This window comes from Cheilinus undulatus, linkage group 3, assembly GCF_018320785.1.
Source record: "Cheilinus undulatus linkage group 3, ASM1832078v1, whole genome shotgun sequence".
In the NCBI taxonomy this organism is placed as follows: domain Eukaryota; kingdom Metazoa; phylum Chordata; class Actinopteri; order Labriformes; family Labridae; genus Cheilinus; species Cheilinus undulatus.
In genome coordinates, this window is record NC_054867.1 from 30,306,240 (window position 1) to 30,318,703 (window position 12,464).

Below are 12,464 nucleotides of genomic sequence, written 5' to 3' on the forward strand. Positions count from 1 at the left end.
TTTGTGAGGCCCTCTTCTCTGGCCGGAGGGTAATATCCATCGGGACCAAAACCTCCCACCACAAGAACAGTTTTTTCCCCTCTGCTGTCAGTTTAATGAACAGTACTCTGGCCCTCCCCCCTACCCCGACAGACTCGCACTGAACCCCAGAACCCGCAGGCAGAATAACACATCTTTATACAGACTTTATGTATTAATGATCACCAGATGTTATCTCTTCTGTTTGTAATTGCACAATGTGTGTGCTATACTCATTTAAAAAAAAATGCACTATTACCTTTTCCTAAGTAATCCTTTGTAAATACTCTTTGTAATGTTTGCATTCTATTTTATTTTTTATTTTGCTACTATAAATGTATTGTTGCTATGACAATCCTCCTCTATGTTTTCTGGTTTACACCAAACTCCAAGTCAAATTCCTTCTATGTTAAAAAGTACTTGGCAATAAAACCTAATTCTCATTCTGATGAACATTTTTAGTCATAGTATAGTTAACATAACTAAAAATGATGCTGTGTGGTGCTTTTACATTAAGTAAGGTGCAAATCTGATGACAAAGAGCATTTTGTGATGTTTTTAAATAGAAATTTTTAGGCTGACTTCCCCTTAAATCTTCCTGATTAGTTTGATAACATATGCACCTCACAGTAGGATATTATCAAGAAGTCACCTGACTTCATGAAAAAATCTGATAAAGGAACTGTGAGGAAAAATTCTGGATAGTTAAATAGGGAGAGTTAAATAGTAAAGAACAGCAAATACACTGATAAACTTCACATATATATTCTTTAAAAACTGATCTAAATTCTGCCTTTTTCTGGTTTAATCTTGGCAAGGGAGGCTGTGATGATCTTGGCCGAGCGCTGACTCAAAGCTCATGGTGACCACTGACACTGACTGTAATAAGATCAGACTCTCTCTTTGCTGCAGGTTAAACTTTCTTATCTTACGCAACTCTCCTCTCCAAAAACACAGCCCCTCCATTTCACCTTCAGCCACATTTTCATGTCACAGCTCACACTTCAGTAAAATAATCCCACGTCTGATAAGTTTTAGTGCTGATGCTATATTTATGAAACAGGAGTTATATTCTGAAACAAAAGTGGCTCTAGAGAAGATGGCCGTTGTTCAGTGAGCCCATTACGGCTATTAAACACCATTATGGTTACATAAATGTGAGGTACGGGGCATACTTCAGTGAGGGGAGAACTGGTGTATGATGTGGAGGTGGACGAGGAGTGAATCACTAAAAGGTGACTGAGCAGCACAGGTGAACCAGGTGCTCTGCAGCAGATTGCAGCTGCGGCGTGGGGGGTGCTTACGTGAGAGAGAGGGTGAAGTGGAAGCGCTGGCGGAGGCCCTTGAAGGTCAGGAAGGAGTGTGGGGGAAAGTTGCGTGTGGTCATCTCGCAGTAAGGCTTCTCGTAGCCGCCTGGTGGACACTCGCACTTGAATCCTCCCACCAGCAGGTTGACACAGGAGCCGCCATTCTTGCAGACTCCCGGAGCACAGCGGCCAGAGCGGGAGGACAGCTCGCAGCGCTCCCCTGGACACACAGAGAAAAGGATGGAGCAGAGAGTAATGAGGATAAATATTGTTTTTGACAGGTAGCATAATCCCTGTGATTCCTACATCTACCACCTCAGGGACTCCACGCTGCTATGACTCTGTCACTACAGCTGTGTGCCATTATGGAGGTGTGACATAATGCACCTGAAACATACACATGCAGAGATTAAATATGCATGAGTGCTTAAAATAAATGACAAGGATGTTGAAATGATATCAAAAGGCTAAAATCAAAAAACGCTGTTTTATATTATTTTGCCTGCAGTTTTAATGATTGTCTGTCCTCTGTGTGGTACCGAGCATTACTCCCTCGCCTCCCTCTGGGGAGTTCACACAGTTTGTGCTGCATGCAGTTTTTAGTGGAATAACCTGATACATCACAGCAGTGACTATGAAATAAAAAGCAGCCAGACTCTGAAGCAGTCACTGCAGGCTTGGAATGAGCATGTTTGCATGCTCAGTTACTTAGCTCTGACAACCAGACTTTTCCTCTTGTCCCAATATTAAAGCACAGGATTTATTGACTGACGTAATGGAACTCTGCTACACTAGGTGGTGATATGCCCCCTTTCTGCTAGTAACTAGTGAGGGTAGTTCTGGCTGATCTTACTAACAGTTTAGCATGCAGCTGAGTGGTATATAAAATTATGAAAATGTGCACAATCTTACTGATCTGTATATGCTCTTTGCTTTAGTTTTAGTACAAATGGGATGAACTTTATTACTTTATTACTGGTTTATTGTGACACTCGAAGGCAGATGACAACTCAATTTCTGCTATGATCAGCATTTATACTGTTCAAATTTTTAGGTCAAAACTCCGTGTCTATGGAGCATGAGAAGACCTGGTAGAGTTTGGGTTCAATTGAGCTGTATGCATGCAAGAGACAATCAACATCTGACTGCATTTTCAAAGTGTGTTTTTCCACTCTTGACAGATTTTAATGTAGTTGGAATAACGTGATGAGATGCATTTAAAAGTCACATTTTACTTAAGTGAACACAATTATTTCACTTTTTCTGACAGCTATTCCTATTTTCCCTGAGTTTATTTTTAATGACACAGCAAAACCGATAAACGAGGAGAAAGGGTCCAACAGGACTATCAAAGCCTGAATGAATATTTCATAACTGTTCATATGACTGATTCTGAAGCCTCTACACCAGTGTTTGAATTAAAAACTATTTCCTAGAAGTTTTAGGATGAGCTGTGTACTAGTTTATATTTCCTGTAAGTATCCATCCTTCCGGAGGAGACAGTAGGAAGTGTCACATTACATTGCCATGGGTGAAGTTATCCACTGAGTTAAAGTCCCCGTCTATGACTTTAGGTGTTCCTAATGGATCCAAAGTGACTATTCTTAATCAATTTGCACCACTTTGCTATGAGGTTGACTTTCCACTGTATTCTTGCAAGAGGAGACCTTATAACAGATTTTCACAAGTTACTATAGTTCTGACATACTGTAAACTTTTACTTTAAAAAGTTTAGTTTCACCTTATTTATACGACGTTCTTAGTGAATACTCGATTCTGATTGGCTCTGGTGTCCATTAACTTCTAATATATGGACACTGTTCCAACTTCACAAGTAGTTCCGGTCAAAAAAATCATTAAACTGTTCCAAATTAATGCACAGCAGCCGTTAGCCGTTACTCTGTTAGGAGTAACTATAGCAACCTGAGACAGTCATATTTTCTGAGCAGGGAGTACAGCGCTGCCAACCTAAGGAGCCTGCGGACCGGCATCAACCGTCACTTAACTGACATAAATAAAATGACAGACTCAAGGTTTAAGACCAGTAACGTATGACGGTCCTATCTTCTATATCTGATGTACGTCTTGTTTCCAGGGTCACTTTAACATGGAGGGGTGAGTGTCGCAAAAAACTCACTTCCCTCCCGTTCTAACTGCCATAAACTATTGTCAGAAGACTCAAATAACACAAAGAAAAGAAAAGAAGCCATTATTTCTTCGTAGAGCCTAAGGAAATGCTTCTGATAGACCAGCATGATAATATCTGATAAATATTGACGTGTCCGACAAACAATCAGCACCTGCAGAGCGTGGACAGCTCTGTTTCACGTCTGTGACCTTGTAATGCTGAAGGAGGTATTATTCTGTGTATTCTAACAGCTGGTCTGCTAAAACTAAGCTTTCTATCATATGACTGTTCATGTTAATGTACAGGTTTATAGTCTGATCACAGATGACTCTCAGTCTCACTCATCTTCATGTCTTTTCATCGATAAACCTGTTCAGAAAGTGCACTGGGCGGACTAGTTTATTTGTTCCGTTGTGACTTCCTATCTATTATTATTATTAGTACCTATTTACTGGAGCACTAAACTATGTTTACATTCCCCTAAGAATGTTATGGGATTGGAATGGCTATACCAGTTGTTAGCCAAGCCCTCAGGTGTTGCTAGGGGAAAGAAATCGTTGTTTCAGTAAAATTTTTTATCTTGATCACAAAACATATGAAATTATAAATTAGTAGTTTTATTAATTATTTTTGTTGGCAAGTGACCATGGTATAGGCGCTCAAGTGGGACGGTTCAGGCCTCATGTCGTCCATTAATCCCTGATAATTGAACACCTCGTTGGGCATTAACCTTTACATAGAGTGTCCCAATATAGACATGAGTTTATTTAACACTACCAGTCCTGCTGTGTAGAGGTGTGATTTTACCTGAACAACCTGGCTGGAGATCTATTCTCTTGTTGTCCTTGCAAATAAGGAGAGATTATATTTTACTGTACGACTCCTCAGCAGCTTCTCAGTACTTAAAGTAAGCTTTAAATTAAATACTTTTTACTTTAAATTGAGTAGATTTATAGAGCAGGAATTTACTTGTACTAAAGTAAATCTTAACCTGAGTAAATACTTTTACTTAAGTACAGTAGTAGTGTACTTTTTCTATCTCTGGTCATGTGGATATACCAGGAGTGAGAGGGTGAACTGTGTCGCACTATTTTCTTGACCACTGTCCTTGTCTTTTTATAACTTATCTTATTTATTTTTGCATGTTATCATATGCTGTTTAATAATATAAAGTTAAGTATGTTTGTTTTGAGTAAGAAACAACTCTCATTTTCAGTTGTTATTACATTCATTTAACCATTCTGACAGATAATGCTAAACTTTATTCTGAGTCACTGATAAATTCGAAAACCTTTTATTATGACATCAAAAAAATTAATAAAGATTGAAATCTAGTGAATCCAAAGGTCAGAGCTTCCCATTTTACTTATTAAAAGTGTAAATAAACAGTTCATAAATAACATATTTTTGATCAGTCATTCATCATTTCACTTATTTTATTGATCAAATGTATCCAAAAATGCAGCTTACTTTCTAACATGTGTATATGTGATGGTCTTTAATAACTAAATACGTTTTTACACATGCACTCTGAAAATTTCCAGAAAATTTCTGCAGGGCCAGTCTACATGCAGCAAACTTTCTGAAAAGTTCCTCATGCCTTAATACAATAGTTTAACTCCCAAATATGACATTTTATGAGGGGGTTTCAAAGAAATAGTCTGGGTAAAATTAGCACAAAAAAACAGTAGTTTATGCTCACACATGCAGCTCCCCCAGAATATTCTGACATGGAAGAATGAGGAAATTTTAGTTGAACAAGACTTCCAAATTCCATTTATTGACCCTTAATATGATAATAGAGGAGGTGATAAATCAAGAAAAACACAGAGAGATAAATCAATTACAAAATGGTGCAGCAGCAAACAGACCAACATGGACAGGCAATAACACTGTGTCTCCATTAAGTCCTGTTCCTCCTCATACTCCCTAGTCAGACTCACATGTGCCATTTGTCTGGATGCTCGGGACACAGGAGGCTGCAGCAGTTGCTCAGGCAAGACTGCACGCTCCCATGCGTGAGCAGGAATCTGTGTCAAAGCCACTTAGTCAGCAGAGTGGAAGACTTCCTCTGTGTGCTACAGCTCTACTGTAACACTAAAACACAAATGCACACATTCAGTCTTCACCCACTGACACACAGGCCTTTTCTTTACTCTCTGACTATTCATCACTCCATTCACAGTATACCGAGAGCAAGGTTTTTGTTTTATCACTGTTGCTGGGTACATCTGTTGAGTCAAAGTCAACCTAAGAGACGCTGATTCGATGTTTTAGTTATAGGAAGACTGAACTTTGTCTGATCATTAAATTACAGCACAAGATAAGACATTTTAAAGACTTTTACTTACTGTTTGGGAAAAAAGCTTTCAACTTTATTACCTTTCTGTTACTGTAATGAGCTAAAATGAGCTGCCACACTAGGAGGCTGATTCAGCTGTTTAGTTTCTGTCTGCTTGTATCTGAAGCCTGCAGAACATTAAGGCAAAGCCTTTTGTTAAAAATCAACCAGCATTTAGAAAAATGTTTATTATTAAACCACAAAATACTCAAACTTTTATCATTACATGTTTAAATAAAAGGGGGTTTTATTCTTCAAAAGTTTTAATATTTGCTTTATGATCTTTAAGGCGCTCAGTACTTCGATAGTCACAGTTAAGTAGTGCTACAGTTAACGGGCCATTAGGATATTTAACTGGACCACTGGCATTGTCCCAGAGCATTGTGGCTGAATCAGTTGGGAGCATGTCTGCCTCCCCCACAGCAGGGGGTGATAAGCCCCGTTTCAGCTAGCTACTATGGACCTTGTGCAGGTAAACCTTATTTACAATTTGTGATGCACACAATCCCTCTAGCATACAGTGATACATGAAGGAAGATGATAATACAACTCCTGCTATATTTAGCACTGATGCTGTTTTATTTCTGCAGCCCAGCATAGAGATGGTTGACCATGCACAGAGAGCCTAGGCCAGTTTGCCTTCTTCAGAATGTACACATGCCAAAGTAAACTGATCTCCAACAATCATAATCTAGGTATGCTAGTACAACTGCGAAATTTGATTTAGGTCATAATAATACAGTCATTTGACTTTTTCTAAATACATGTGACCTTACTGAATGATCTTTGAACCATAAAAACGTTGATAACTTTAGTATCATTCCTTCCTCTAAAGTAAAACCAGTGACATGTCACTTTGTGGCTCTGCTAGCAGAGTGAAACAGTCACCCTGTCAGGCCAGAACAATTTGCTGTCATGTTCTTGCTGATCCTTCCTGGTGATAAACAGCCACCGCCGGCAAGCCAGCTAGAAAATAAAGCCTTTCTGTTACAGCACTGTCTGCCTCATTATTAATTCAGTAGCTTGCTGTTGGCAATGAAACACTAGTGTTTCTTTAAACACTCACACAGGTCAAACATCACACCAGCAAACAGAGATGGACTGAACTTCAACCGCGATGACACACAAATGTTCCTCACAGTAGAAATGACATATTCAACAGTTCATTTTGGCACGCATGTGCATATTTCTGCCTTAGCGAAGCGAGATAAATGCTTTTCAGTGTTCATGGCCTCTCTGTGGGGAGTCTTGGGCACATGCGCTCCTGAACAGCAGCTTTACGTTGCCAGGTGAGCAGCACAGTGGGAAGGGGATGGGCTCACAGTCACAATTTGACAGAACATCCCAATCAATAATTCAAACACGTCTCCTCTGCTCTATTTACAGTCCTCTGTAAGTTCATCCTGGTGCCCACACCCTGTGTTTGCTGCCAGCATGAATCATTAAAGCAGCAAATCGCACGGATACCTCAGAGATCCTGTTTTTATTTAGACAGGAGGCGCCTCATTCTCTGTCTCTGATTGTGAGAAAAAACATATCAAGCTAGACCTGGTGGATCATCGTATAGACCTAACATGTATAAGATGGGCTATGCATAAACCCCTCTGCTAGTGATGTACAAATAATCAAGTTTTAATTTCTATTTGAGTTTCAAATGATCATGAAAACAAGATCATCAGGATTTAATGATTACTGTTCTGCATGTCATGCTGAACTACCTTTCTTCCATAGGTTTTGCCATGTGTGGTAAATGTTTAGCTAAGGTAAGTGTTCAATTTTATATAAGCAATCATATAAAAATCAGGACCTCAATATCAATCAAATAATCACATTTTTGATTTCTACTACAATTGAGCAGCCACACTCCATAAAACTGGATTAAAGGCAACTGCAACTTTCAAAGCATATCACAAAACAGTATAACTGAAGACATTATTACCTTGGAGAACAAACCAGCAAATTTATTTTCCTTCTGACTGAGAAGTGGGTCATAATTAACCAGAGGTTTGACACACACAGTGAGAAGAATAAATTACACTAAAGTTACAAATTTACATAGATTGAAAATCCACACCAGCTGTCATTTTTGAAACCACTAAACATCTAAAACTGCTGTTCATTTTTACTAAATCTGAACATTAATCCAGACAAGAGGATTTAAGTAAAGTGGTGTGCAACACCCCTGTGTGCAGACTGTTTCCCTCAGAGATCTTTAACCTGAGCAGGTGTGAGCCTGTGCTGCTAGGTAACAGCTTAGCATTAGTGAAAGGAGGGATCCCAGAAGACAACAAGCTGAAGGAAGCACAGAGTCAGATCAGCAGAGGGAGAATAAAAAAGATAAGGTAATCAATAACCCTACAGATACAGGGACTCGAGCTGTATCTTTGATCTTCTTACGACATTATAGATTGTTTAGGGCCAATCTATGAATACACAGCCTTGGGCTCTATTTGTAATGAATTCCTTTATACACAACAGAGCCTGAGGGACAGACACTCTAAAACATCTTTCACAGAGCAGCACAGGAGGAAACACCACCTTTCTAACATATCTGACTGATGGAAATATGCTTGTTTACACAGAAATGATCAAAATGATAGAGAAACAAAGCAACCAACCTTCCCTGCCCTTGTTTCTGTCATCTATCTTCATTCAGAAAAGTAAAAAATTGAGTGTACAGCGTTAGGCCACAGAGTCGAGAACTGCCATATTATTGAGATCAGCTGATCTCATGCAAGCCCTCATCAGCTGACGGCCAGCTGATCTGCTTTAAGCATGCTATTGGCTAACAGATCTAACCCGGCTATGCTTTGCTGCTCCCTCTGAAAGCTGCTTTTTGCAACCCTCCTCCACCCCAGCCCATCCTTTATGCTATATCTGACTTAATCAGTGTTATTCTGTTTTCAGTGATGCCAAATCTTCTCTCCCTGCCTCAGACTGTCTTTGTAAGCAAAGGAAGAGGACGGACATGTGCTGTATCTGATGATATCCTTCAAAGGTAAATATATCAAATTCTGAGAAAAGCTGACTGAACTTTACTGATATGACTGATCAGTTAGGGATCATTGTTGACTTTAAAAAGTGTCAGATGTTGGAGAGATGTCAAAGAGCCACATAGTTTACTCTAAAGTAATTATTTTAGTTTGAACATTAGCATTTAAGCATTTCTTGTTGCACAAATAACTCCTCCCCATGTACACAAACATTACTAACTTGTTAGCAAGGCCCATAGTGGCTTCAGTGGGGCAAGTTGAATATCTTTAAGGTCCATTTATACTTTATACTTACACTGCTGCACATATAAAAATAGATCAGTGCTTTTAAAATGATACAACCATCACTGCCCACATGCTAATACCTGTCGTTAGATCAGGTAAGCACAATATTGGATTTTTGCTGATATCCAATATGCCAATATTTACAAAATAATTTTAATTGATACCAGTATCGACACTGATATTTAAATGCAGTTCAGATCTAAAACTTCAGGCCTAAACACACTTGAAAGTGTAAGGAATGGTGATGAATAAAGAAAAAGCTGACGTATGCCTGCTGGTTCAGCCAAAGGCTCCACAAATTTTTTTGTTCTTACAGCCAATATTTAGAGGCAGATTTTTGCAGCATAATTATATTGGTTGTAAATAACGGCAGAAATGTTCATGTCTGATACCGCTATCATGCCGATAATATCATGCATCCCTGGTTAAGATGAATGTTCAAATTTAATCTACAAGTGGTGACTGTCTCACACCGACCTTCTTTGTTGCCGCTTTGTCTGCATACAATATTTGTTGTATTTCCTCAAAAAGTTTAAATGAATTTCCACCATTTTTAAAGGATTGTATCATTTTGCTGCTCTAGCTTGAACTGTTGCCGACATTGCTCAGTGCTGACCCCATGACTACCAGTTGTATTGTCATGTTTGGTCTGTGAGCTTTAAGAAAATTTTGACAAAATATGGACAAAATAAATGCAGAGAACCAACAGAAAGCTCTGTCCACATCTGTACAGATTTTGAATGTAGATCATAAAAGAAGCTTCACTCTACATGTAAACATGCTAACTGTCACAGTGCCTGTGTCCAGACCTGTTCAGCAAGCTGGCTGCTCATAAATGTGGGCCTGAATGATTCACAAAAATAATCTAATTGCAATTTTTTTCCCTAATATTGCAATTTAATGCGCAATTATTATCAGGTTCCTAATCTTGTGTATTTTTCAACAAATACAATCAAAAACTCATTCTATATTTGGCCTACATTCAGCAACATGAATGTAGAGAGAAAGCTCTGCTCTAAATGCTCCCTGGCTTTATCAGCAGCATGCTTTGACTTTCCAGGGAGCATGTTGCTAGAAACCCCCATATGGATAGACACATTTCTGACAATGTGTACTGAAAATAATGAAACTATTTTGGAAGCAGTTAATCCATAGTAGCATGAATCTGAATATGAGGGAGCAACAAGCTTTATGCTATAAAGGAGGATGCTGGGGTGGAGGAAGTTAAGCTTTCCCAGCAGCAGCAGTGTGGTGCATCAGCATTAATGCAAGCAGGGATTAGTGAGAAGTAGGTCATATCTAAAAACACTGCTGTGTTCTCGATTTGATTAAAAAAAAAAAAAAAAAACAACGTATAAAAACCAAAAAGGAAGATTTTTGTTAACCATTGTGAAAAGATTGACACTTGAATGTTTGCATATTTCAAGTAAAAGAAATACTGCACATTCTGTGATTTGTAAATTGCAGCAGTCCATATATTGCAATTTAATCTAATTTGCAATTATTTCCCAGCTCTAAAATGTTGCCATAACTAACTTCAGAAGAAAGCTTGCTGTTCCACCTCCTGGTTGGGAAGTATAAATTATATAACTAAGCTCAATTCTGAGAGGCAATATTTAATTTTACATTATCATGCTGTTATTCAAATCCTAATGAGGCAGATGAGGAAGGAGAAAGGGCAAGACCAACGGCTAACAGCCTTCATTCTTGAAGCCATACATCCTCACAGCAGTGAATGACCCACATACAGTTTTGCTGACCTCTCTTTTTGTTATTTCCCCCATGGATATCCTTTAGTGCATAGGCTGTTTTCTTTTTGTATTTAATATTCATATTCCAGGCCATGCAAAAAGTAACACATGAACTCACAACCACCCATCCCCTTCAACATACCTGCCTTACAAACTGAAAGAGGGCTCCACTCAAAAGAAGTAGAGAAACAAACAGCCTGTTGTTGTTTTCTTACATAGAAATGATCCCTCAGGGGAGTTCTTGTAAAGAGCTGTGGAAATTCTACACACCGATGAGCTGAGTGCAGGTATTCAAAAATACAAACAGACCAACAGAGTGAAAATACTCTGATTATAAAAGTGTCCTTCAGTCCAGCTTTGAGTGCTTGGCTGGTTTAAACCACTGAGAGTGTGATCATTCAGCATTTTGGTTCCAAGCATTGCCTGCATGTTTAAACATCAGAAATGTGTTTGATTATTGAATGAAATATCAAAGATGTAAAAAAAAAAATATCACAGATGGGCATAGGTCAGCAGCGAGCAGACAAATGAGGATCTTAAACACATGCAGGCTGGTTTTAATTCACTCATTTTCATACAGTGTTTGATCCTCGCTGTGCGTTTTAAGATAAACATGTGTGAGAAGTGACAACCTGTTGTTCAGCATGTTCACAGTGACTGGGATGGGCAGAATCATTCACTCTGTCCATTTCAACAGCAAGGATGATGGCTGTAACATTTTTTTTCATTTATTTTTTTCATGCTTCCATCTGCCAACGCCCACGGTGCAGCAGCTACACACAAGGATACACACATACCAACGTGTACATCGCCACGCACCATTACCACGCATTCTACGTCCAACCCTTGGCACACATTATCACACATATACAGCGCTTAGCTACCGCCTGATTGACTAAGAAAGAGTGATCTAGCACTCACACGCTTTCACACACCTCATGCCAGTGTGCAGAAACTCTCACTGAAGTAGAACAAAGTCGCTGTAGATCAGAAAGGAAAAAGCATCAAATAAACCCTCAACGGCCTTGTTTGATCAGACAGTCTGACAGTTTGATTTAGACATCTAAAATCACAAAAATCTCTCTCTTAAATAACTCTTTCAGCCCCACCTGGCTCTGAGCTGCACACTGATGGAGATAAATGCAGTTGACTGCTCTCTCTGCTGCCTGCAAATGAAAATACGCCCACTTCACCCACTCACTCATTCACTCTCTGTCTCTGCCGCTTCACTTTAAAAGCACCTGCAGCTCCGGCTTCAACACCCACAGCCGTGCACAGGAATATGTAAGTGCCACTCAACCCAGACCCGGAGTGACTGAGCCCACACATTTAAATACCGACACTATTTCAGTGCTCATAAACAGCTGCACAAATAGATGGAAAATATACCTTTTAATGTTTGACAGGAAACACTGGAGAAGATTCTTTTACTGAGAGTGAAAGGAAACAATGTGAACATTTTCAGCTGTTCTTTACAGCACAGCTTTCTTTGAGTAAAATGTGTTCAGTCAGTTAGTTTAAGTAATCTTTTCTGAGCGACAGTGGAAATCTGATTTTACTAAGAGAGAGTGAAGTGATGCTTCAGCTGCTGTTATCAAATGATATGAGAGCACAGCTGCTGAACACCTGCACATAAAAACA

General features: G+C 39.1%; 1 protein-coding gene across 4 annotated transcripts in view; it reads right to left on the minus strand.

The window, feature by feature from the left end:
- celsr2 (cadherin, EGF LAG seven-pass G-type receptor 2) overlaps positions 1-12,464 on the minus strand; it is an 87,901-nt gene that overhangs the window by 38,726 nt on the left and 36,711 nt on the right. For all 4 annotated transcript variants that reach the window (XM_041783527.1, XM_041783526.1, XM_041783525.1 and 1 more), the window contains exon 3: positions 1,323-1,545. In XM_041783527.1, the coding sequence (XP_041639461.1) occupies positions 1,323-1,545 (223 nt within the window). The remainder of the gene's footprint in view (positions 1-1,322; positions 1,546-12,464) is intronic.